At 43.8% G+C, this 19,222-nt stretch overlaps 1 protein-coding gene across 2 annotated transcripts in view; it reads left to right on the top strand.

Annotated features, from left to right (window-relative positions):
* Positions 1 to 3,405: 3,405 nt before the first annotated feature.
* Positions 3,406 to 19,222, top strand: part of ACOT6 (acyl-CoA thioesterase 6) — a 79,668-nt gene continuing 63,851 nt past the window's right edge. The window contains exons 1-3 of one of the 2 annotated variants that reach the window (XM_049611410.1): positions 3,406 to 3,990; positions 5,544 to 5,746; positions 8,123 to 10,522. In XM_049611410.1, coding sequence (XP_049467367.1) covers positions 3,420 to 3,990; positions 5,544 to 5,746; positions 8,123 to 8,722 — 1,374 coding nt within the window. In that variant the 5' untranslated portion in view covers positions 3,406 to 3,419 and the 3' untranslated portion in view covers positions 8,723 to 10,522. Of the gene's footprint in view, positions 3,991 to 5,543; positions 5,747 to 8,122; positions 10,523 to 19,222 lie in introns of those variants that run through there. The other variant, XM_049611409.1, reaches the window with a different exon arrangement.

Below are 19,222 nucleotides of genomic sequence, written 5' to 3'. Positions count from 1 at the left end.
GATTTCTGGGCATAAGGTTCTGTCTGTTGTGTTGACCTGGGGCCATGCTATCCAGGTGGCTACCACTGAGAGAAATGAGCACTACCAAGTGAGAAAATGAGCACTCACTTCAGTGCCTGGGCTCAAGCTGTGCTCAGACCCTGGGACCCTTACAAAAGGGTGAAAAGACATGGTCTCTGAGATGAAAAAAGACTGAAAGACTTAAAAAAAATTAAACAGAATTTGGGCACCTGGGTGGCTCAGTCAATTAAGCACCTGACTTCGACTCAGGTCATGATCTCACGGTTCGTGAGTTCTAGCCCCGCGCTGGGCTCTTTGCTGACAGCTCCGAGCCTGGAGCCTGCTTCAGATTGTGTGTCTCCCTCTCTCTCTGCCCTGCCCCTGCTCACATTCTGTCTCTCTCTCTCTCTCTTAAAAATAAATAAAAACATTTAAAAAAATTAAAACAGGGGCGCCTGGGTGGCTCAGTTGGTTCAACTTCGGTTCAGGTCATGATCTTACAGTTCGTGAGTTCGAGCCCCATGTCAGGCTCTTGGCTGCCAGCAAGGAGCCTGGAGCTAGCCCACTTTGGGTTCTGTCTCTCCCTTTCTCTCTGCCCCTCCCCTGCTCACACTCTGTCTCTGTCTCTCAAAAAGAAATAAATGTTAAAAAAAATTTTTTTTTAATTAAACAGAATTACCATGTGATCCAGCAATCCTACTACTTCTGCGTATATACCCAAAAGAATTGAAAACAGGGGCTCTTATACAGGTATTTGTACACTCATGTTCATAGCAGTACATTCACAATAGTAAATGTGAAAACAACCCCATATCCATCAGTAGATGGATAAACAAAATGCGTTGCATACATGCAGCAGAATATTATTCAGCATTAAAAAAGAAGGAATTTCTGATACATGCTACATCTATGGATGGACCTGAAAGACACACTAACTGAAATAAGCAGACACAAAGGGACAAATACTGAATGATTCCACTTATATGAGGTAACTAGAGCAATCAAATTCCTAGAGACAGAAAGTGGTTTCCAGGGGCTGGGGGGGGTTTTCAGTTTGGGTGATGAAAAAGTTCTGGAGATGGACAGTGGTGATGGTTGCACAACAATGTGAGTGTATTTAACTATACACTTAAAAATGGTTAAAATGAGGGTGCCTGGGCTCTGTCCATTGGGTGTCCAACTATTGGTCTTTTTGTTTTTTAATTTTTTTTAACATTTTATTTTTTGAGAGACAGAGAGCGTGAGCAGGGGAGGGGCAGAGAGAGAGGGAGAGACAGAATCCAAAACAGACTCCAGGCTCTGAGCGGTCAGCACAGAGCCTGATGTGGGCCTTGAACCCACAGACATGATATCATGACCTGAGCTGAAGTCAGACACTCAACCAACTGAGCCACCAGGCACCCCTCTGCTTGGGTCTTGATCTCCAGGTCACGGGTTTGGGCCCTGCTCTGGGCATGAAGCCCACTAAAAACAAAATGGTTAAAATGGTACATTTTATGTTGCTATATACAATTAAAAAAATACTGTTTAATTATAAAAGCCATGTGATTTCTGATAGAAATTATGGACAGAGAAGAAAATTAAAACTACCCAAAATACAGGATGCCTGGGTGGCTCAGTTGGTTAAGGGTCCACCTTGATTTCAGCCTAGGTCATGATCTCACAGTGATGGGATGGATCATGCCCCACATCAGGCTCCCAAGTTGAACCTGCTTGGGATTCTGTCTCTCCCTCTGCCCTTCCCTCGTGCTTGTGTGTGCGCTCCCAAAATAAATAAACTTAAAAAAAAAAAAGACATTTAAAGCACAATGGTTCAGAGCACAGACTCTGGAATCTGATTGCAGAGATATAAATCCCAGTATATCTAGTTGCTTGATCTTTAACAAATCATTTCACCTCTCCAGGCCTTAATTTTCTCATAAGGTTCTTGTAAGGATTAAGAGCTAGCTATTATTATTTACTTTCTTTAGTTTCTGTGCCCAAAATACACTGAAATATCCCACAGAACCAGTGCAAAAGTAATTAGAGCTATAGGGAGTTGCATGATTAATGACCAGCAGGACAGAAGAACATTCGAAACTAAGTAAAAAGTCCTTGGGTGGCCTTATTGGGAGCAGTGGCAAACACAAATTGTGGGCTTGAAATAAGCTTACACAATTTGCAGATTTCTCTAATAAAAAGGATATGAAAAATCATGAATGTAAAATCAAATACAAGGCCTTGGAAAGGGCCTGAAGTTAAGTTTAATGAAATATCCACTCCTGGGTGGATTTTATGAAAAAGTGGGGAGGGGAGCCTGGGTGGGTCAGTTGGTGGAGTGTCTCATCTGACTTACACTCAGGTCATGCTCTTGTGGCTTGTGGGTTTGAACCCCACATGGGGCTCTGTGCTGTCAGCCTGGAGCCTGCTTGGGATTCTGTATCTCCTGCTCTCTGCCCCTCCTCCACTGGTGCTCTAGCTCTCTTTCTCTCTCTCTCTCTCAAAAATAAACATCAAAAAATTTTTTAAAGACTTGACTTCAAAAAAAAAAAAAAAAAAAAAAGTGGGGAAAAGGTGAAATGTCCCGGATGAGAAAGAGATCACGTTTGCCTAAATACAGCAACTTGACAATGCAGTATAATCTCAACTGGCTATTTTTACACCTATAAGGAATGAGGTTGAGGTCACACAGCTAGTAAGACTCCAGGCCCCTAAAATGTAGGATAGTGTAGAAGATAAGCATATACACAGGTAAATATACAAGCAAAACACCATGATGCACACTTTTAATGAAACGCCCTATAATTATTAATGGGAGTGAATCAGTCAACAAATTGATAAAACTCAATTCCAGGCCTGCACTCGTCTTAGCCATTGACAGCCAGCAGCCGGCCCCTGTGCAGCCAACACTGCACAAGCCAAAAAGCTTATGAGAAGCAGAACTAGGAAATTCTTATCCCACATAAAAAGTGCAGGTTTTTCAGTATGTAAAGCAAGTTCATGTATATCTATTTTCGCTCTTTCTTTTATTTTTTGTTTATTTATATTTGAGAGAGAGAGAGAGTGCGCCAGCCGGGGAGGGGCAGAGAGAGACGGAGACAGTCTGAAGTAGGCTCCAGGCTCTGAGCTGTCAGCATAGAACCGGACTTGACTCAAAATCACGAGCTGTGAGACCATGACCTGATCCCAAGTCGTATGCTTAACCGACTGAGCCACTCAGGCGCCGCTTTGGCTTTTTTTTCTTTTTTTCTTTTTTTTTTACAAGTAAGCTACTGACCTGATGTGCAAGAGTCTGGCCCTCCAAGCTCAATTTGGCGTCCTCCTTGGCCGCACAGGGCGCTCAGCATGCAGCTGAGGCAACCTGCCACTAGAGGGTCTCTACTGGTTTCTAACTTTCTCCACGGTGTTCATTGAAATGAGGTCAAAAGTCAAAAGACAAAATGGTGGTCTCCTCTGCGGCTATGCTGCGAGCTTCTGGACTCCGCCGATGGGGTCAGCTGCCAGGCTCTCCAAAGCTATGGTCTGGTGGCCGGGTCTCGTGGGCACCTGCCCGGAGGACAGCGACCTGGCGCCTGGAGCCCGCGGGCCGCGGCTGCTGGGACGAACCCGTGCACATCGCGGTGCGCGGCCTCGCTCCGGGACAGCCCGTCACGCTGAGCGCGTCCCTGCGCGACGAGAAGGGCGCGCTCTTCCGGGCCCGCGCGCGGTACCTAGCGGACGCCGGCGGCCTCCTGGACCTGGCGCGCGCGCCCGCGCTGGGCGGCAGCTTCACGGGGCTCGAGCCCATGGGGCTGCTCTGGGCCCTGGAGCCCGAGAAGCCCTTGGTGCGGCTGGTGAAGCGGAACGTGCAGACGCCCTTCGCCGTGGAGCTGGAGGTGCTCGAGGGCCACGAGCCCGACGCCGGGCGGCTCCTGGGCCGAGCGGTGCTGGAGCGCGACTTCCTGCGGCCGGGGATGCGGCGGGTGCCGGTACGCGCGGGCCGGGTGCGCGGCACGCTCTTCCTGCCGCCCGGTGAGTGCGTTGCGTCCCAGGCTGTCCTGTCTGCCTTTCTCTGGCCTCCTGCAGGTCTACCAAGAGTAAGGATGTAACTCCCAACATTGCAGAGGTCTGTGGGGACGTTAAAGTGTACCCTGCCTGGGGAGGTGGCTCTCTTGGTCCAAAACTTAGAGGTCAGTTAGAAGACATCATAAGGAAATGGAAAAGACAGTTGTAAGTAAAAGCGAAACATTTTATAGGTAGTTCCAAGTCTTTAACGACTTTTAAAATAGTTTCTCAGTATAGCAAGTTTACTTCTAACTCCCACAGTATATCAAGGTTAAGGAAACTGGTATAGGGCGCCTGGGTGACTCAGTCCATTAAGCGTCTGATTCTTTGTTTTAGCTCAGGTCATAATCTCAGGCTTGGTGGGTTCGCAACGCCTCTGTGCTGACTGCTTGGGATTCTCCCCCCCCCCCCCCCGAAAGGAAGAAAGGAAGGAAAGGGAAGGAAAAAAGTTATTTCCCTAAAAAAAAAAAAAAAAAATCAACATGGATGAATTTCAAAAAGAGTACTGAGTGAAACAATGAAGTCCCAGAAGAACACATTCAATATCACTCCATTCAGATAAATAAAACTCAAAAAATAGGCAAGATAAAATACTGTTTAAGGTACATGTATAAGTGGTAATACTGTAAAGAAAATTAAGAGAATGATAAAATTCAGCATAGTGAAAAGGGAGAGAAGGGGCACAGATACTCGGGGCTTGGATAGTTAGTACTGAGTTATTTCTTAAGGTGTTGGGTGTAAAGTGTTTGCCTTATCATTTTTTCAGATTTTGCATGTTAGGTATAAACTTTTTGTGTAAATGGTAAAAATGTCCGATAAACAGAGTCTAGCTTAATGCATTTGAGATTCATTCATGCTCCGTATATCCAATCGTTTCTTCTTGTTTCTTAGTAGTACTCCATTCTGTGGGTATACTTCAGTTTTATTCATTCAACAGTTGAAGGACAGGGGTTTCCAGGCTGGGTTTCAAGTCTTTAGAGATTACAAATAAAGTCACTGCAAACTGTTGCATACAAGTTTTTGTATGAACACCAATTTTCATTTCTCTTGGGTAAGCACCTAGGAGTGAGATTGTTAAATCATATGATTAAGTATATGTTTACCTTTATAAGAAATTGCTCAACTGTTTTCCAAAGTGGCTGTATTGTTTTGCATTTCCACCGTCAATGTATGAGGGTTCCACTTACTCTACATGTTCTCTGGCATTTGGCATTGTCACTTTTGGGGGGGCAGTGGGCAGTGGTTTTGCTGTTTTCATTGTCTACTTGTAAATTATTTTTAATTAGAAAAGTAATGCATACTTAACTGTAAAAAATCTATGGGGCTTTGAAGCTCTGGGCATAGGGGAAATGTGGATTGAGCCTGTGCCACTGTCTGGATCTTTGAAGGCCAGAGATCTTCTAACATTTCTGATTGTCAGCAGAAAAGTTTGACATCACCAAGTAGACAACACATGGCTTTTGACACCACTGCAAAGAGTTTAAGAAATAGTTCAGTTTTGTGTTTTGCTTCTTCCAAAGAACCTGGGCCCTTCCCTGGGATTGTGGACCTTTTTGGAGCTGGAGGTGGCCTTCTGGAATATCGAGCTTGTCTGCTGGCTGGCAAGGGTTTTGCTGTGATGGCTCTGGCTTATTGTAACTATGAAGACCTCCCCCGGGGCATAGAGACCCTCCACCTGGAGTACTTTGAAGAAGCTGTGAACTACCTGCTGGATCATCCTGAGGTTGGAATGTCTCTAGGTTTTTGTGATCTGTGTATCAGGTGTTCTCCTGACTGCTCTTGGTTTTGATACAACTTGACAAATTCACGACAGCTACTCCCAATACCCAACACACATTACCATTTATAGTTACTTCTCGTAGACAGTTTGTCTGCAATTATATGTTACCATATATTCTGCTACTAAAGATGTTCTTCTTCGGCTTGGAATTTTAAATTCCAGTATTTTATAGTTTATTATAATCAGCTCAAACACATGTGAGAACCCTAAGTTCGATACAGGAAGGAGAGGGAAAGGGAAAGGTAATCACTTATCTCCAGAAGGCCGTAGGTTAAATGTTTGTGTCTAACAATGCTCCCTTCTTTGTGGCCCTTCTGAGAACACAGTATTAAATGAAGAACTGGGCCGCCAAAGAAGCTAGTTATTAGGAAGTGCTTTGAGGGCTTTATAGGTTCAGAGTATCAGAGGATCAGAAGATACACCTTACTTATTTTACAGTTCAGAGCTCACAGTGGATGGGAAGCTGTGGAACTCTTAGAAAAGGTGATAGGGTGTAATGGCACCAGCACAAAATGTAGACAGACAAAAGTTAAAGTTAAATGTGAGTTTGATTTCACCAACTAGTAACTAGTTCCATGACCTTGGGGCCTCCCTTTCCTCCGAAAAATTGGGATGGTAATAATATATCATTTAATTCCTAGTACTTTTCTTTTATGAGGAGTAAATGGTTGAAACCAGTCAAGGGTGCTATTGGAGAAGTCATAAGGAAAAAAAAGACTGCTGTTGACAGGTGACTCAAATGGCCATTTGGTTTTTTGTTTGTTTTGGGTTTTTTTTTTTTTTTTAAGTTTAGTCATTTGTTGAGAGAGAGACAGAGAGAGAGACTTAACCACGCCCCATGCTCAGCACACAGCCCGATGTGGGGCTTAAACTCAGGACCCTGAGATCATGACCTGAGCTGAGATCAAGAGTCGGATCCTTAATTCTGGAGCCACCCAGGTGCCCCTCAAATGGCCACTTGTAATAGAAGATTTTGGTAACTGTGGCAAGAGCAGTCCTTGTGGAATAGTGCAAACCCAAGCTACCCTGAGGGGATTAGGTAGAAAAGGGAAGACGAGAAGAACAGCTACAGACAATTTTGTCTCCACAAATTTTGCTGTAAAAGAGAGTAGAAAACTAGGGCAGAGTGGATGTGAGGTGGAGGGACTGTTGTGAAAATGGGAGAGGTACTAGAGCATTTAAGTACGCTGATGGGAATGGGCCAGTTGAGAAGAAAGTTATGAAAGAGGAGAGGGAGATGATGTAATTGTAGGAGGGAAGTCCTTGAGAATGAGAGTGGAGGAGATCCCAAGTACAAGCAGCAGGGGGCCTTTGATAAGCACAGAGATGCTTCTTTGGAAACAGAAGAGAAGGTATAGAGCTTGAGTTCACATGGCACTAAGTAGATCTCGCAGGGGGAAATGAGGAGCAGTTCCTACTGGGCTATTTATTTTCTCCACCAAGTATGAAGAGCTGAAAGTGAAAGAAACAAGGTTAAAGGTTAAGGGGCTTGAGGAGGTAGGAGGTGTGACACAGTCTTTTACAGAAGTGGGAAGCGCACATAAGTGAAATGTGGCAGGATAGATGGGAAATATGGATGCTTATCTGAAATTTGTGGTCATGAAATGAAAGTAAGCTCTGTCAGCATAAATGTGTAGTTTTTTTTCCAGCAGTGTTCACTTGCACAAATACAGGCCTGGAGGAAGTGAATAGGGGGGTTTAACCAAGGTTAGTGTTTTTCCAGGAAAGTATGACCAAAGGCAGAGAGATCTTAGAGTTAAGGGTGGTTACAAGGACGTGATAATAACAAAGAAGCTTGAAATCTAAAGTAAGTGAGAGGCAAGTAAGAACACAAGAGACATACTGATAGTTAAAACAACAGTGGTAGTCAAGGCCACCGAGAGGTGGAAATGGGTGGTACAAGAATGGTTAACCTGGAATTATTGAAGGTGGTGATCAGAGAGTGGAATGCTTGAAGCTGAGGTTTTAGAGATGAACTACTCACTGATGATGACTCAGTTTAGGTTATGACAGTGGGAGTGGATGGCTGAGACAGGGTAGGGAAAAAAACATTGTTTAAGTTTGAGGTCAAGGAACTGAGAAGCCAAAGTATTTACTCTGTCCTCCACATGGTTGTTGAAGTCACCCAAGAATGATGATGGAGAGACTGTAGAAAAAAAGACAGAGAGGAAGAAAAGTAAATACCCCAAGGTTGTAAAATTGGCAAATGGTAGAGCCCAGATTCTGACTCAGTTCTGCCTGGTATCCAGTTCCAGGCACTACAGATCATGCTGCACTGTTCATGGACTCGTTCTCCTCTCTCCTCTGTTCTTTTCTCAGGTAAAGGGTCCAGGAGTTGGGCTGCTTGGGAGTTCCAAAGGAGGTGATCTCTGCCTCTCCATGGCCTCGTTCCTGAAAGGCATCACCGCCGCCGTCATAATCAATGGCTCTGTGGCCAATGTGGGGGGAACCTTACACTACAAGGATGAAACTTTGCCTCCTGTGGGCTTCGACCAAAGTCGCATCAAGCTGACCAGAGACGGCTTGGCAGACATTCTGGATGTGCTGAACAGCCCTTTGGAGGGACATGACCAGAAGAGTTTCATTCCTGTGGAAAGGGCTGAGAATGCCTTCCTGTTCCTAGTAGGTCTGGATGACCACAACTGGAAGAGTGAATTCTATGCTAATGAGGCCTCTAAGCGCTTACAGGCCCATGGTAAGGAAAAGCCGCAGATCATCTGTTATCCTGGGGCAGGGCACTATATTGAGCCTCTTTACTTCCCCTTGTGCCAGGCTTCCCTACACACCTTGGTGGGTGGTCCTGTCATCTGGGGAGGGGAGACCAGGGCTCATGCCATGGCCCAGGTGGATGCTTGGAAGCAGCTCCAGACTTTCTTCCACAAACACTTGGGTGGGGGAAAGTCAGACAGACTCTCTTGAAGACATAACCCAGTATTTGAAGGTTGTGAGGGTGAGACTTTTATATGCTAAAAAGTATCAGTTAAAGTCAATTCTATCTGAGGTATTATGCTAACACTTTTGGGTTTTTATTCCTTTCTCTTTAAATAACATTACTGTTAAAAATAGTCTCTGTGGGGAATAAGTTTAGGAATTCCCTGAGCTTGCACCAATGGGTTAACAAGGTTTAGGATGAAAGTATCCAAGAAAAGGTAAACAGGGCGAAAGCGCCTCCAGCATAGTACAAAAGCATAAGAATGGGAAGCCACAGAATGAAAGCATCCAAGATTAGGTCAACAGGGAAAAGCGCTCCCAGCATGGTACAAAAGCAGAAAGCTGCTTTCACAGGAAGGAATGTCCAGAATAGGTCAACAGGGCTATAGACAGCAGCAGGGTGAAGCTGCCCAGAGTGGAGCTAATTAGCCAAAGAAAGGTGCCTTGTTGACCCTGAGGTAGCCTGCTGTATCTGTCTTCTCCCTTAGGCAAGTTAAGATAAACAGACACAGCGCCTCGTGCCTGTGTAAACAACCATCTGCTCTGCGGAAAAGGTTTTGTTTTATATTGACCCAAACCCTTAACACTACATATCTTTGAAACCCCCTTTCTCTCACACATATGAGTTAATGTTCATGGTTTCATGGTCTCTTTCTGCATGTTCATCACATTTGTAAGCGTTCTGATCCTAATAAAAACAGAGCAAAGATCCTTACTCAGGGCTCTTGTCTCCTCCCAGACATTAGCCTCTCTCACATTTAATTCTGCATCCACTCTCTTGCTGGACAAGAGAGAACTCCAGACTCAAAGTCCGCAACAAGTCTCCATACAATGTCAGGAATGAAAAGAGAGCCTTAAGTATAAGCAACTTTTATGAAAGTTTAAAATTGGGACATTACAGATAAAGTTGCTGTTTCCTTTCAGTGGTCTCAGCCTTGTCTCCACTGTCGGGGAGCAAGAATTCCTGTCCTGTCATAAGTCCTTCTAGCTGGACTAAGAATCACATTGACATAAGACAGATTAATAGGAGAAAATCAAGTTTAATAGCATATGCACAGGAAATCCACACAGACATGGAAATATATTTACAATTATAGAAAAAGAAAAGGAAGATTTTTAAAACTTTTTAAAAATGTTTATTCATTTTTGAGAGGGAGGCACAGAGTCCAAAGCAGGGCTCAAACTCACAAACCGTGAGACCATGACCTGAGCCAAAATCAGATGCTCAACTGACTGAGCCACCCAGGTGCTCTGAGGAAAGGAAGATTATTAAGATGTAAACATGGCAACGTGATCTTTTTTTCTTAATATGGATTATGATTTATATTATTTATATATCCCTTTCTCTTCTGTTTTTTCATTGAATTTTTCTAAATCGCTACATTACTGAGAATCCTGCCTCAGATTCAGATAGCACCTAAATAAATAAAATGTCATTTTGAAAAACTCTAGTAAGGGTGCTAACTTGAGGCTTGTGGTTTCTGGCTCTGCCAAGTCAGGACTAAAATAGAAGAAAATTGAGAACTAAAAGAAACAAAAATCAGGATGCCTGGGTGGCTCAGTCAGTTAAGCACCCGACTCTTGATTTTCATGATCTCTCAGTTGTGGGATCAAGCCCTGCATCAGGCACTTCACTAGCTGTGGAACCTGCTTGAGATGCTCTCTCTCTCTGTCTCTCTCTCTGCCCCTCCCTCCCCCTCTTGTGGGTGCGTGTGGGCTCTCTCTCTTTCCTTCAAATAAGTAAACTTTGAAAAAAATAAAGAAGCAAAAAGCGATGGAAGACTCGAAGATTTTGTTTTCTTTTTTTCACATGAAGAAAATGTGCTGCGTATATAGTTTCTAGTCCCCACTAACCTCAGTGGGCTGAGGGATGCCTCTTCCACCCATGCCCAGGAATGTAATAGCAGGTAGGTAGCTTTCTCTGCACTGCTGATTGTGCTTTCTGCGTGCCTTCCTAAGCACATGGGCAAGAAAAACCAGACTGGTTTAACTATACTCTCCAAGGCAATCTCTTCCCTTGTTCATCATGCTGGAATACTTAGCATCCTCAGAGATTGTGGAGCAGGTTCCTGAAAGAGCCTCAGGACAGAAACAAAAAGATGTTAAGAATGTGGATGGCCAGGGACACCCGGGGGGCTCAGTCGTTCAAGGATCCAACTCTTGATTTCAGCTCAGGTTGTGATCTTGTGGTTTGTGCGTTCCAGCCCCACATTGGGCTCTGTGCTGACAGTGTGGAGCCTGCTTGAGATTTTCCCCCTCTCTCTGCCCCTCCCCCCACTTGCACTCTCTGTCTCTCTCAAAATAAATAAACTTAAAAAAAAAACAGTGTGGATGACCATGTTCCTTGACTGGGCCTTAGAGCACAGACACGGGGAGGTGAAGAGACCCTCCTTTAATCCATTCTGAAATAAGATGGAGGTATAAACAAGTGGGGGAAGTAACATTTTAGTGTAGAGGTGAAACAGAATAAAAGTGCCATGGAGACAGTATTATATAAGGATGAGACAAACCACCTCCAACATGGTAGAGAGGTGGGGAGGACTTAAGAGAAGTGGCATTTCAGATGGGACTTGAACTACAGGTAGGACTTAAAATTGGGGGTTATTGGCCTTTTTTTTAAAGGTAATGTATGTTTATTCTAGAAATCCAGAAAATACTGAAAACTATGAAGAAGTCAAAAGGCAGGCAGCTGTACCTAGTTACTCCCTACCAAAGTGTACAGGATGGAAAGGGGGACAGGGAGTAACTTTGTGATGAGGAAGCTTGACAAATGCTACCTTACCCAGGTAAACATCAGTGATAAATTGTGTTGATACCACGTACGCTTGATGTGACTGATGTGTTGAAAGTGGCACTTTAAGTCTGCTGTCTTCCTCCCAAGAACCCATAACCCTAGTCTCAAGTATCAAGCAAGCCCGAATTAAGGGACATTCCGCAAAAGACCTCACCAAAATACTCAAAACTGTCAAGAACGTGAAAAACAAAGAAAGTCTGAGAAACCATCAGCCAAGAAGCAGCTAAGGAGACATGACTGTAGAAGTGGCTTTTAGGCAAACAGGCTTGAGCAATGGGATGCAGAAAGGGCCCAGAGCGACCACCTGGCTGAATACAGACAGGCCCATCAGGCGACCCACCTCAAAAATCCACAAGCCCTAACTAACCAATGCGCTACATTTTTCTTTTAAGTTTTTTTTTTTTTAATGTTTATTTATTTTTGGAGGAGAGAAAGAGCATGAGTGGGGGAGGGGCAGAGAGGGGGGAGACACAGAATCTGAAGCAGGCTCCAGACTCTGAGCTGTCAGCACAGAGACCAATGGGCTACTTATAACTGGACACAGTTACCAAAAAGGGAGAATTCCATACATCACTGTCCCTCCTCATCTTCCCCCCCCTTTAAAAACAGAGCCCACCCACTGCCTTTGCAGACACATCTCCTTTGCTGTCCTGCCTGCAGCCCACTTGCCCTGTATTCATTAAACATCTATGCCCTTTGTTCTGCCTCAGGTGAATTATTTTACCTCCTGCACCACCAGCTTCCAACTGATTGTCACCCCACATTTGGGGGCCCCTATTGGATCGAGAGACACCTCATTTAGACACCACAATGACTAATGTAATATGGTATCCTAGATAGGGTGCTTGAACAAAAAAACGACATTAGGGAAAAACTGAGGAAATACGGGCACAGTATGGAGTTTAGTTAATAATGATACATCCGTTGGTTCACTAGTTGTGACAAATGCGCCATAGTGATATAAAATGCTAACAAAACTGGGTGTTGCATATACAGAAGCTCTCTTATTTTGGACCTTTTCTGTAAATTAAAAACTATTTTAAAATAAAAGTTTTAAGTATTTAAAAAAGGAAGCACAATTAAAATTTTGCTTCATTTCCTTCCAGTTTTTTTCTACATATGTGTGTGTATTCATACTTTATCGTGTGTATAGATTTTTGTCCTGCTTTCCACTGTATGTCCTGCTTTCCACTGCTTTCCATTGTATGACCTAACATCATACAATGAGCACACACCATACCAAATATGTTGACAAGATTTCATAATCTATAATGACCTAAGCAGTTTTCTATTTTTGGACATCTCAGTTTAAAAAATAGTTTAGCTGTAGGGCACCTGGACTGCCCAGTCAGCTGAGGGTCCAACTCCATTTCGGTTCAGGTTCATGAGTTCAGGTTCATCTCACGGTTCATGAGTTCCAGCCCATGAGTTTCCAGCCCAAAGTTGGGCTCTGCGCTGACAGTGCCCGAGCACACTCTCTCCCCATCTCTCTCTGTCCCTGCCCCACTCGTGCTCACGCGCTGTCTCTCTCTCTCTCTCTCTCTCTCTCAAAATAAATGAACTTTAAAAATTTTAAAACAGTTTAGCTGTAATGATTAGTGTTGTGATGGTTAGCTTTGTAAATTCATTTCTGTGTAGATCTCAGACCATTTCCTTGGGATGTAGAAGACTTCCCTGTTAAGAAAGAGTAAGGCTGGAAATACAAGTTTATCCTTTAGGGATAATGAATAGGTTCTGTGTAGTTTAAAAGAAGATTCTAGGAGCGCCTGGGTGGCTGAGTCGCTTAAATGTCCAACTCTTGGTTCTGGCTCAGGTCATGATCTCACAGTTTTGTGAGTCTGAGCTCCACGTTGGGCTCTGCACTGTCAGCACACAGCCTGCTTGTCTCCCTCTCTCTGCCCCTCCCCCACTTGCACTGTCTCTGTCTCTCTCAAAATAAATAAGTAACAACAACCACAACAAAAGATTCTAGGTCAGCAAGTTTATAGTTTCAAGGAAAAACAAGTTGCAAAGTTAATTTATTTCCAAGCATCTTTGTATAGTCACTAATCAACTAACGTTTTGCTTTTAAAAAGTTAGGAATTTTTTTCTAATGCTGTAAGATTACATATTTGACTTTTCATAGATATAAAAGCTCTTTGTCTTATAGGCGTTTCAAATAGTTTGAAACATTGTTCAGATGACTGCATAAATCAGTAAGATTTGTGATTTGTTTTGTAAGCTAATAGAGCTTCTTCTGCCTTTTTTGTTTTTTTTTAAAGTAGACTCCATGCCCAGTGTGGAGCCCAGTGCGGGGCTTGAACTCATGACCCTGAGATAAAGACTTAAGCTGAGATCAAGAGTCTGACACTTAACCGTCTGAGCCACCCATGTGCACCTTCTTGTGCCTTTCTTTCAACGTTTTTTATTTTTGGGACAGAGAGAGACAGAGCATGAACGGGGGAGGAGCAGAGAGAGAGGGAGACACAGAATCGGAAACAGGCTCCAGGCTCCGAGCCATCAGCCCAGAGCCTGATGCGGGGCTCGAACTCACGGACCGCGAGATCGTGACCTGGCTGAAGTCGGACGCTTAACCGACTGCGCCACCCAGGCGCCCCCTTCTTGTGCCTTTCTTAACAAAATACACTGTATTCTAGCTTTATGAAGTCTGTTTATCTTGATAGTGTTAAGAAGAATGATCTACAATTCCTCTTTATACTACTGTAGTAGAAATATATATGCTGATTGTTTTTTTAAATCATAAACAATGCCTATCTTATTTGTTTAATCAATATCTTTGACAATCAACGGTCCCTTGTAACTCTGACTTGGTTTTATGGGGTAGCCTGTCTCAGTGCCAAATTCTACAATCCTCAATAAGAATTTTTTTTAGGGGCGCCTGGGTGGCTCAGTCAATTAAACGTTAACTCTTGATTTCTGCTCAGATCATAAGCTAACAGTTCGTGAGTTCGAGTGTCGAGTCGGGCCCTGTGCTAATAGCTCAGAGCCTGCTTGGGATCCTCTCCCTCTCTCTGTCTCTGCCCCTCCTCCCCTGCTCATGCTCTCTCACTCTCTCTTTTTCTCAAAATAAATAAATAAACTTAAAAAAAAGATTTTTTTTAAAAATCCCTGTAAAGCGAGATTTTTCTCTATGCGAACTAGACCAGTTATCAGTGAGGGGAAGAAGGTAGAGTAAGAGGACCCTGAGATCACCCCGTCACACGTTTACAACTAGGTATCCTCCACATCCAAGTTAATAAACCGGACAGCCATCCTGAGATGGCAGAACTAACCCACAACAACTAAATGCAGAGAAGCTGCATCTGAAAGGTTAGGAAGGTCAGAAAGGCAGAGGGAGGCTGCCCACAGTAGGGAGGGAGCTGTGTGCCCAGAGACGGCAGAGAAACAGGCTTGCACCAATCCCCGTAACATTTGGCTTTTAAAACCAGAGGGGATGAATTCCTTGAGTTTGTACAATGAGTGGGACTTGGAGCCTAGAGCTTTAAAAGTCAGCCGACTCAGCCCCGGGCAAGCCAGGAGGGTGAGTGACAGTTGGCAAGCACCCCTAAAAAGACAGCAGCCTGCGCAGAGAGGCAACAAATACAGCAGTTTATACAATGCCTGGGGGCGGGGGGGGGGGCAGCAAATGGGAGACAGATGGGTTCATACTGATTTTGTAGCATGTTGGGGGACTTGGAAAACAAGGGAGCTGGCAGGCACCATTTCCTTCTCCTACCCCCAGCATAAATACAGGGCCTTCGTGGAGGCAGGGCTGCACAGGCACTCACTACCTAACCTGCTAGCAGTGTGCCAGGCCCATGAGTTCTCCTGGGCACTTGCCCACTCCAAGCCTGCCTCCTTGGCCCTGGATTCAGGGCATATTTTGTTAAAACTGCACTCCAGTCCTGCCCAGCCACAGGTTGCACAGCTGCTGCCCTGAGCTGCCTCCAGCGGGTGCACAATGCCCAGCCACAATGCGGGCTGCTCCCAGCTATGGGGTGCACAGCTGCCACTACATGCCCCCAACCACACCCAGCCGTGTCCAACCATTGCTGTGCATGATGCCCAGTCTCTCACCCCAGCCACCCTAGCACCTGGCCCCCAGTTGCCACAGGGCTTCACAGTGCTTCGGGGGATCTCACATAGGACTAGCGGCACAGCAAAATTTTGGTACCTCTGCTGCCCACTCGCAAGTTCCCCAGGGGGCATGCCCCCTCAGAGCTGGCCTGCCTGGGTCCCACTAACACTACACAGAGCAAGCACAGCCCCACCAGGCAGAGTCAGTGCAGACAACTGCACTGAAAGGAAAAGTGACTCACACAATAGCAGGGCTTAAGCAACACACATAGAATACTCTCCTGAAGTGCCAGGTTCTGGGACCTCTTCTTCAGAAAGTCACTACTTTCAAGAACAAAAAATATAGCTGACTTTCTTAATAGAAACAGACACAGAGAGGCAGAGAAAATGAGGAGAAAGAGAAATTTATCCCAAATGAAAGAACAGGACAAGGCCATGGCCAGAAATCTAACTGAAATGGATATAAGTAACATATCTGATAGAGAATTTAAAGAAATGATCATAAAGATACTCACTGGACTTGAGAAAGGAATAGAAGACATGAGTGATATCCTTATCACAGAGGTTAAGGAATAACAGCAGAAATAAGGGGCTCATTAAATGAAATGAGAAGCATGCTTGATAGAATGAGCATCAGGATGGAAAAAGCAGAGGAATGAATTATAGTGGCCTAGAAGACAGAGTAATGGAAAGTAATCAGCCTGAACAAAAGGGAGAAAAAAGAATTATGCAAAATGAGAATAGACAGGGAACTCAGTGACTCCATGAAATATCATAACATTAGTATTATAGGAGTCCCTAATGAAGATAGAGAAAAAGGAGCAGAATATTTATTTGAAGAAATAATAGCTAAAAACTTCCCTAATCTGGGGAAGGAAACAGATGTCCAGATCCAGGAGGCACAGAGAATGTCCATCAAAATCAACAAAAGCAGGGGCTCCTAGGTGGCTCAGTTAGTTCAGTGTCTGACTCTTGATTTCTGCTCAGGTCATGATCTTATGGTTCGTGGGTCTGAGCCCTGCACTGGGCTCAGCACTGAGCCCTCAGTGTGGAGCCCACTTGGGATTCTCTCTCCCTCTCTCTACCCCTCCCCCACCTATGCACATGGGCTCACACACACTCTCTCAAAATAAATAAACCTTAAAAAGAATCAACAAAAGTAGACCCACACCAAAATATGTTGTAATTAAACTGACAAATATAGTGATAAAGAAAAAAAAAAGTAGCAAGACAAATGAAGCCAGTAACGTACAAGGGAAAACCCATAAGACTAGCAGGAAATTTTTTACAGAAGCTTTGCAAGCCAGAAGGGAGTGGCTTGATATATTCAAAGTGCTAAATGGGAAAAATCTGCAGCATAGAATATTCTATCCAGTAAGGCTATATCATTCAGAATAGAAGGAGAGAGGGGCACCTGGGTGGCTAAGTGAGCTCAGCTTCGAACTTTGGCTCAGGTCATGACCTTGCGTTTTGCCCCTCCCCCACTAGCCCCTCCCCCACTAGCCCCTCCCCCACTAGTAGTCTCTTTCCCTCAAAAATAAACATTAAAAAAAAAAAGAATAGAAGGAGAGATAGTTTCTCAGACAAACAAAAACTAAAGGAGTTCGTGACCACCAAACCAGACTTGCAAGAAATATTAAAGGGGGCTCTAAGTGGAAAGGAGAGACCAAAGTGTCAGTATAAAGGTAGGAAACTCCAAAGCAGTAAATATGAATATTTCTGTAAAAAATCAGTCAAGGAACTCACAAAATAAAAGGATGTAAAATATAATAAAAAATCTAAAATACCTAAAATGTGGGAAGGAGATGAAAATAGAATGAGTTCATATTTAAGTAGTCATCAACTTAATATAGACTGCTATATGCAGAAGAGGTGACATACAAACCTAATGGTAACCATATATCAAAAACCACTAATAAATGTAGAAAGAATAAAGAGAAAGAAATCCAGGGCACCTGGGTGGCTCAGTCAGTTAAGCATCCAACTTCATCTCAGGTCATGATCTCAGGGTTCGTAGGTTCGAGCCCTGGGCTCTGTGCTGACAGCTCGGAGCCTGGAGCCTGCTTCAGATTCTGTGTCTCCCCCTCTGCCTCTCTCCCACTCATGTTCTGTCTCTCTCTCTCTCTCTGTCAAAAATAAATAAACATTTAAAAAAGGAAGTAAAACTTGCACTATTTGCAGATGAAATGATACTATATATAGAAAACCCTAAAGACGCCACAAAAAACTGCTAGAACTGAGAAACAAATTCAGTAGTCATAGGATACAAAATCAATATACAGAAATCTGTTGCATTTATATACACTAAAAATGAAGCAGCAGAAAGGGAAATTAAGAAAGTAATCCCACTTGGGGCAGCTGGGTGGCTCAGTCGGTCGGTTAAGTGTCCGACTTCAGCTCAGGTCATGATCTCGCTAGTTCGAGCCCCATGTCGGGCTCTGTGTTGACAGCTCAGAGCCTGGAACCTGCTTCAGATTCTGTGTCTCTCTCTCTTTCTCTGAATCTCCCTGGCTTGCATTCTGTCTCTCTCTCTCTCAAAAATAAACATTAAAAAAATTAAAAAAAAAAAAAAGAAAGTAATCCCATTTACAATTGCACCAAAAATAATAAGATACCTAGGAATACTTAACTAAAGTGGTTAAGAGACCTGTACTCTGAAAACTATAAAACACTGATGAAAAGAAATTGAAGATGGCACAAGGAAATGGAAAGATATTACATGCTCATGGGTTGGAAGAACAAATATTGTTAAAATGTCTATACTACCCAAAGCAATCTACACATTTAATGAAATCCCTCTCAAAATACCAACAGCATTTTTCACAGAGTTAGAACAAACAATCCTAAAATTTGTATGGAACCACAAAAGATCCCAAATAGTCAAAGAAGTCTTGAGGAAAAAAAAGCAAAGCTGGAGGCATCACAATTCCAGACTTTAAGTCATATTACAAAGCTGTAGTGATCAAAACAGTATGGTACTGGCACAAAAACAGACACATAGATTAATAGAACAGATTAGAAAACCCAGAAATAAACCCACAACTACACAACTATAGGGTCAATTAATCTTTGGCAAAGCAGGAAACAACATCCAACAGGAAGGACAGTCTCTTCAGCAAAGGGTGTTGGGAAAACGGGACGGCAACATGCAAAAGAATGAAACTGGACCACTTTCTTACACCACACACAAAAATGGATTAAAATCCTTAATGTGAGACCTGAAACCATAAAAGTCCTAGAAGACAACACAGGCAGCAACCTCTCTGACGTGAGCCATAGCAACTTTTTTTTTTTCTTGATATGTCTCCTGAGGCAAGGGAAACAAAAGCAAAAATAAACTATTGAGACTATATCAAAATAAAAAGCTTCTGGGGTGCTTGGGTGGCTCAGTGGGTTGAGCATCAGACATCAGCTCAGGTCATGATCTCATGATTCGTGAGTTTGAGCCCTGCATCAAGCTCTCTACTGATGCTGCAGAGCCTCCCTGGGGTTCTCTCTCTCTCTCTCTCTCTCTCTCTCTCTCTCTCTCTCCTCCCCTCTTTCTCTGTCCCTCCCCCACCCTCTCTCTCTCTCTCAAAATAAATAGGGGCACCTGGGTGGCTCAGTCGGCTGGGCATCAGACTTTGGCTCAGGTCAAT

The sequence above is a fragment of the Panthera uncia genome (genome assembly GCF_023721935.1).
Source record: "Panthera uncia isolate 11264 chromosome B3 unlocalized genomic scaffold, Puncia_PCG_1.0 HiC_scaffold_1, whole genome shotgun sequence".
NCBI classification, from domain to species: domain Eukaryota; kingdom Metazoa; phylum Chordata; class Mammalia; order Carnivora; family Felidae; genus Panthera; species Panthera uncia.
This window is presented reverse-complemented; position numbering and strand designations above follow the sequence as displayed.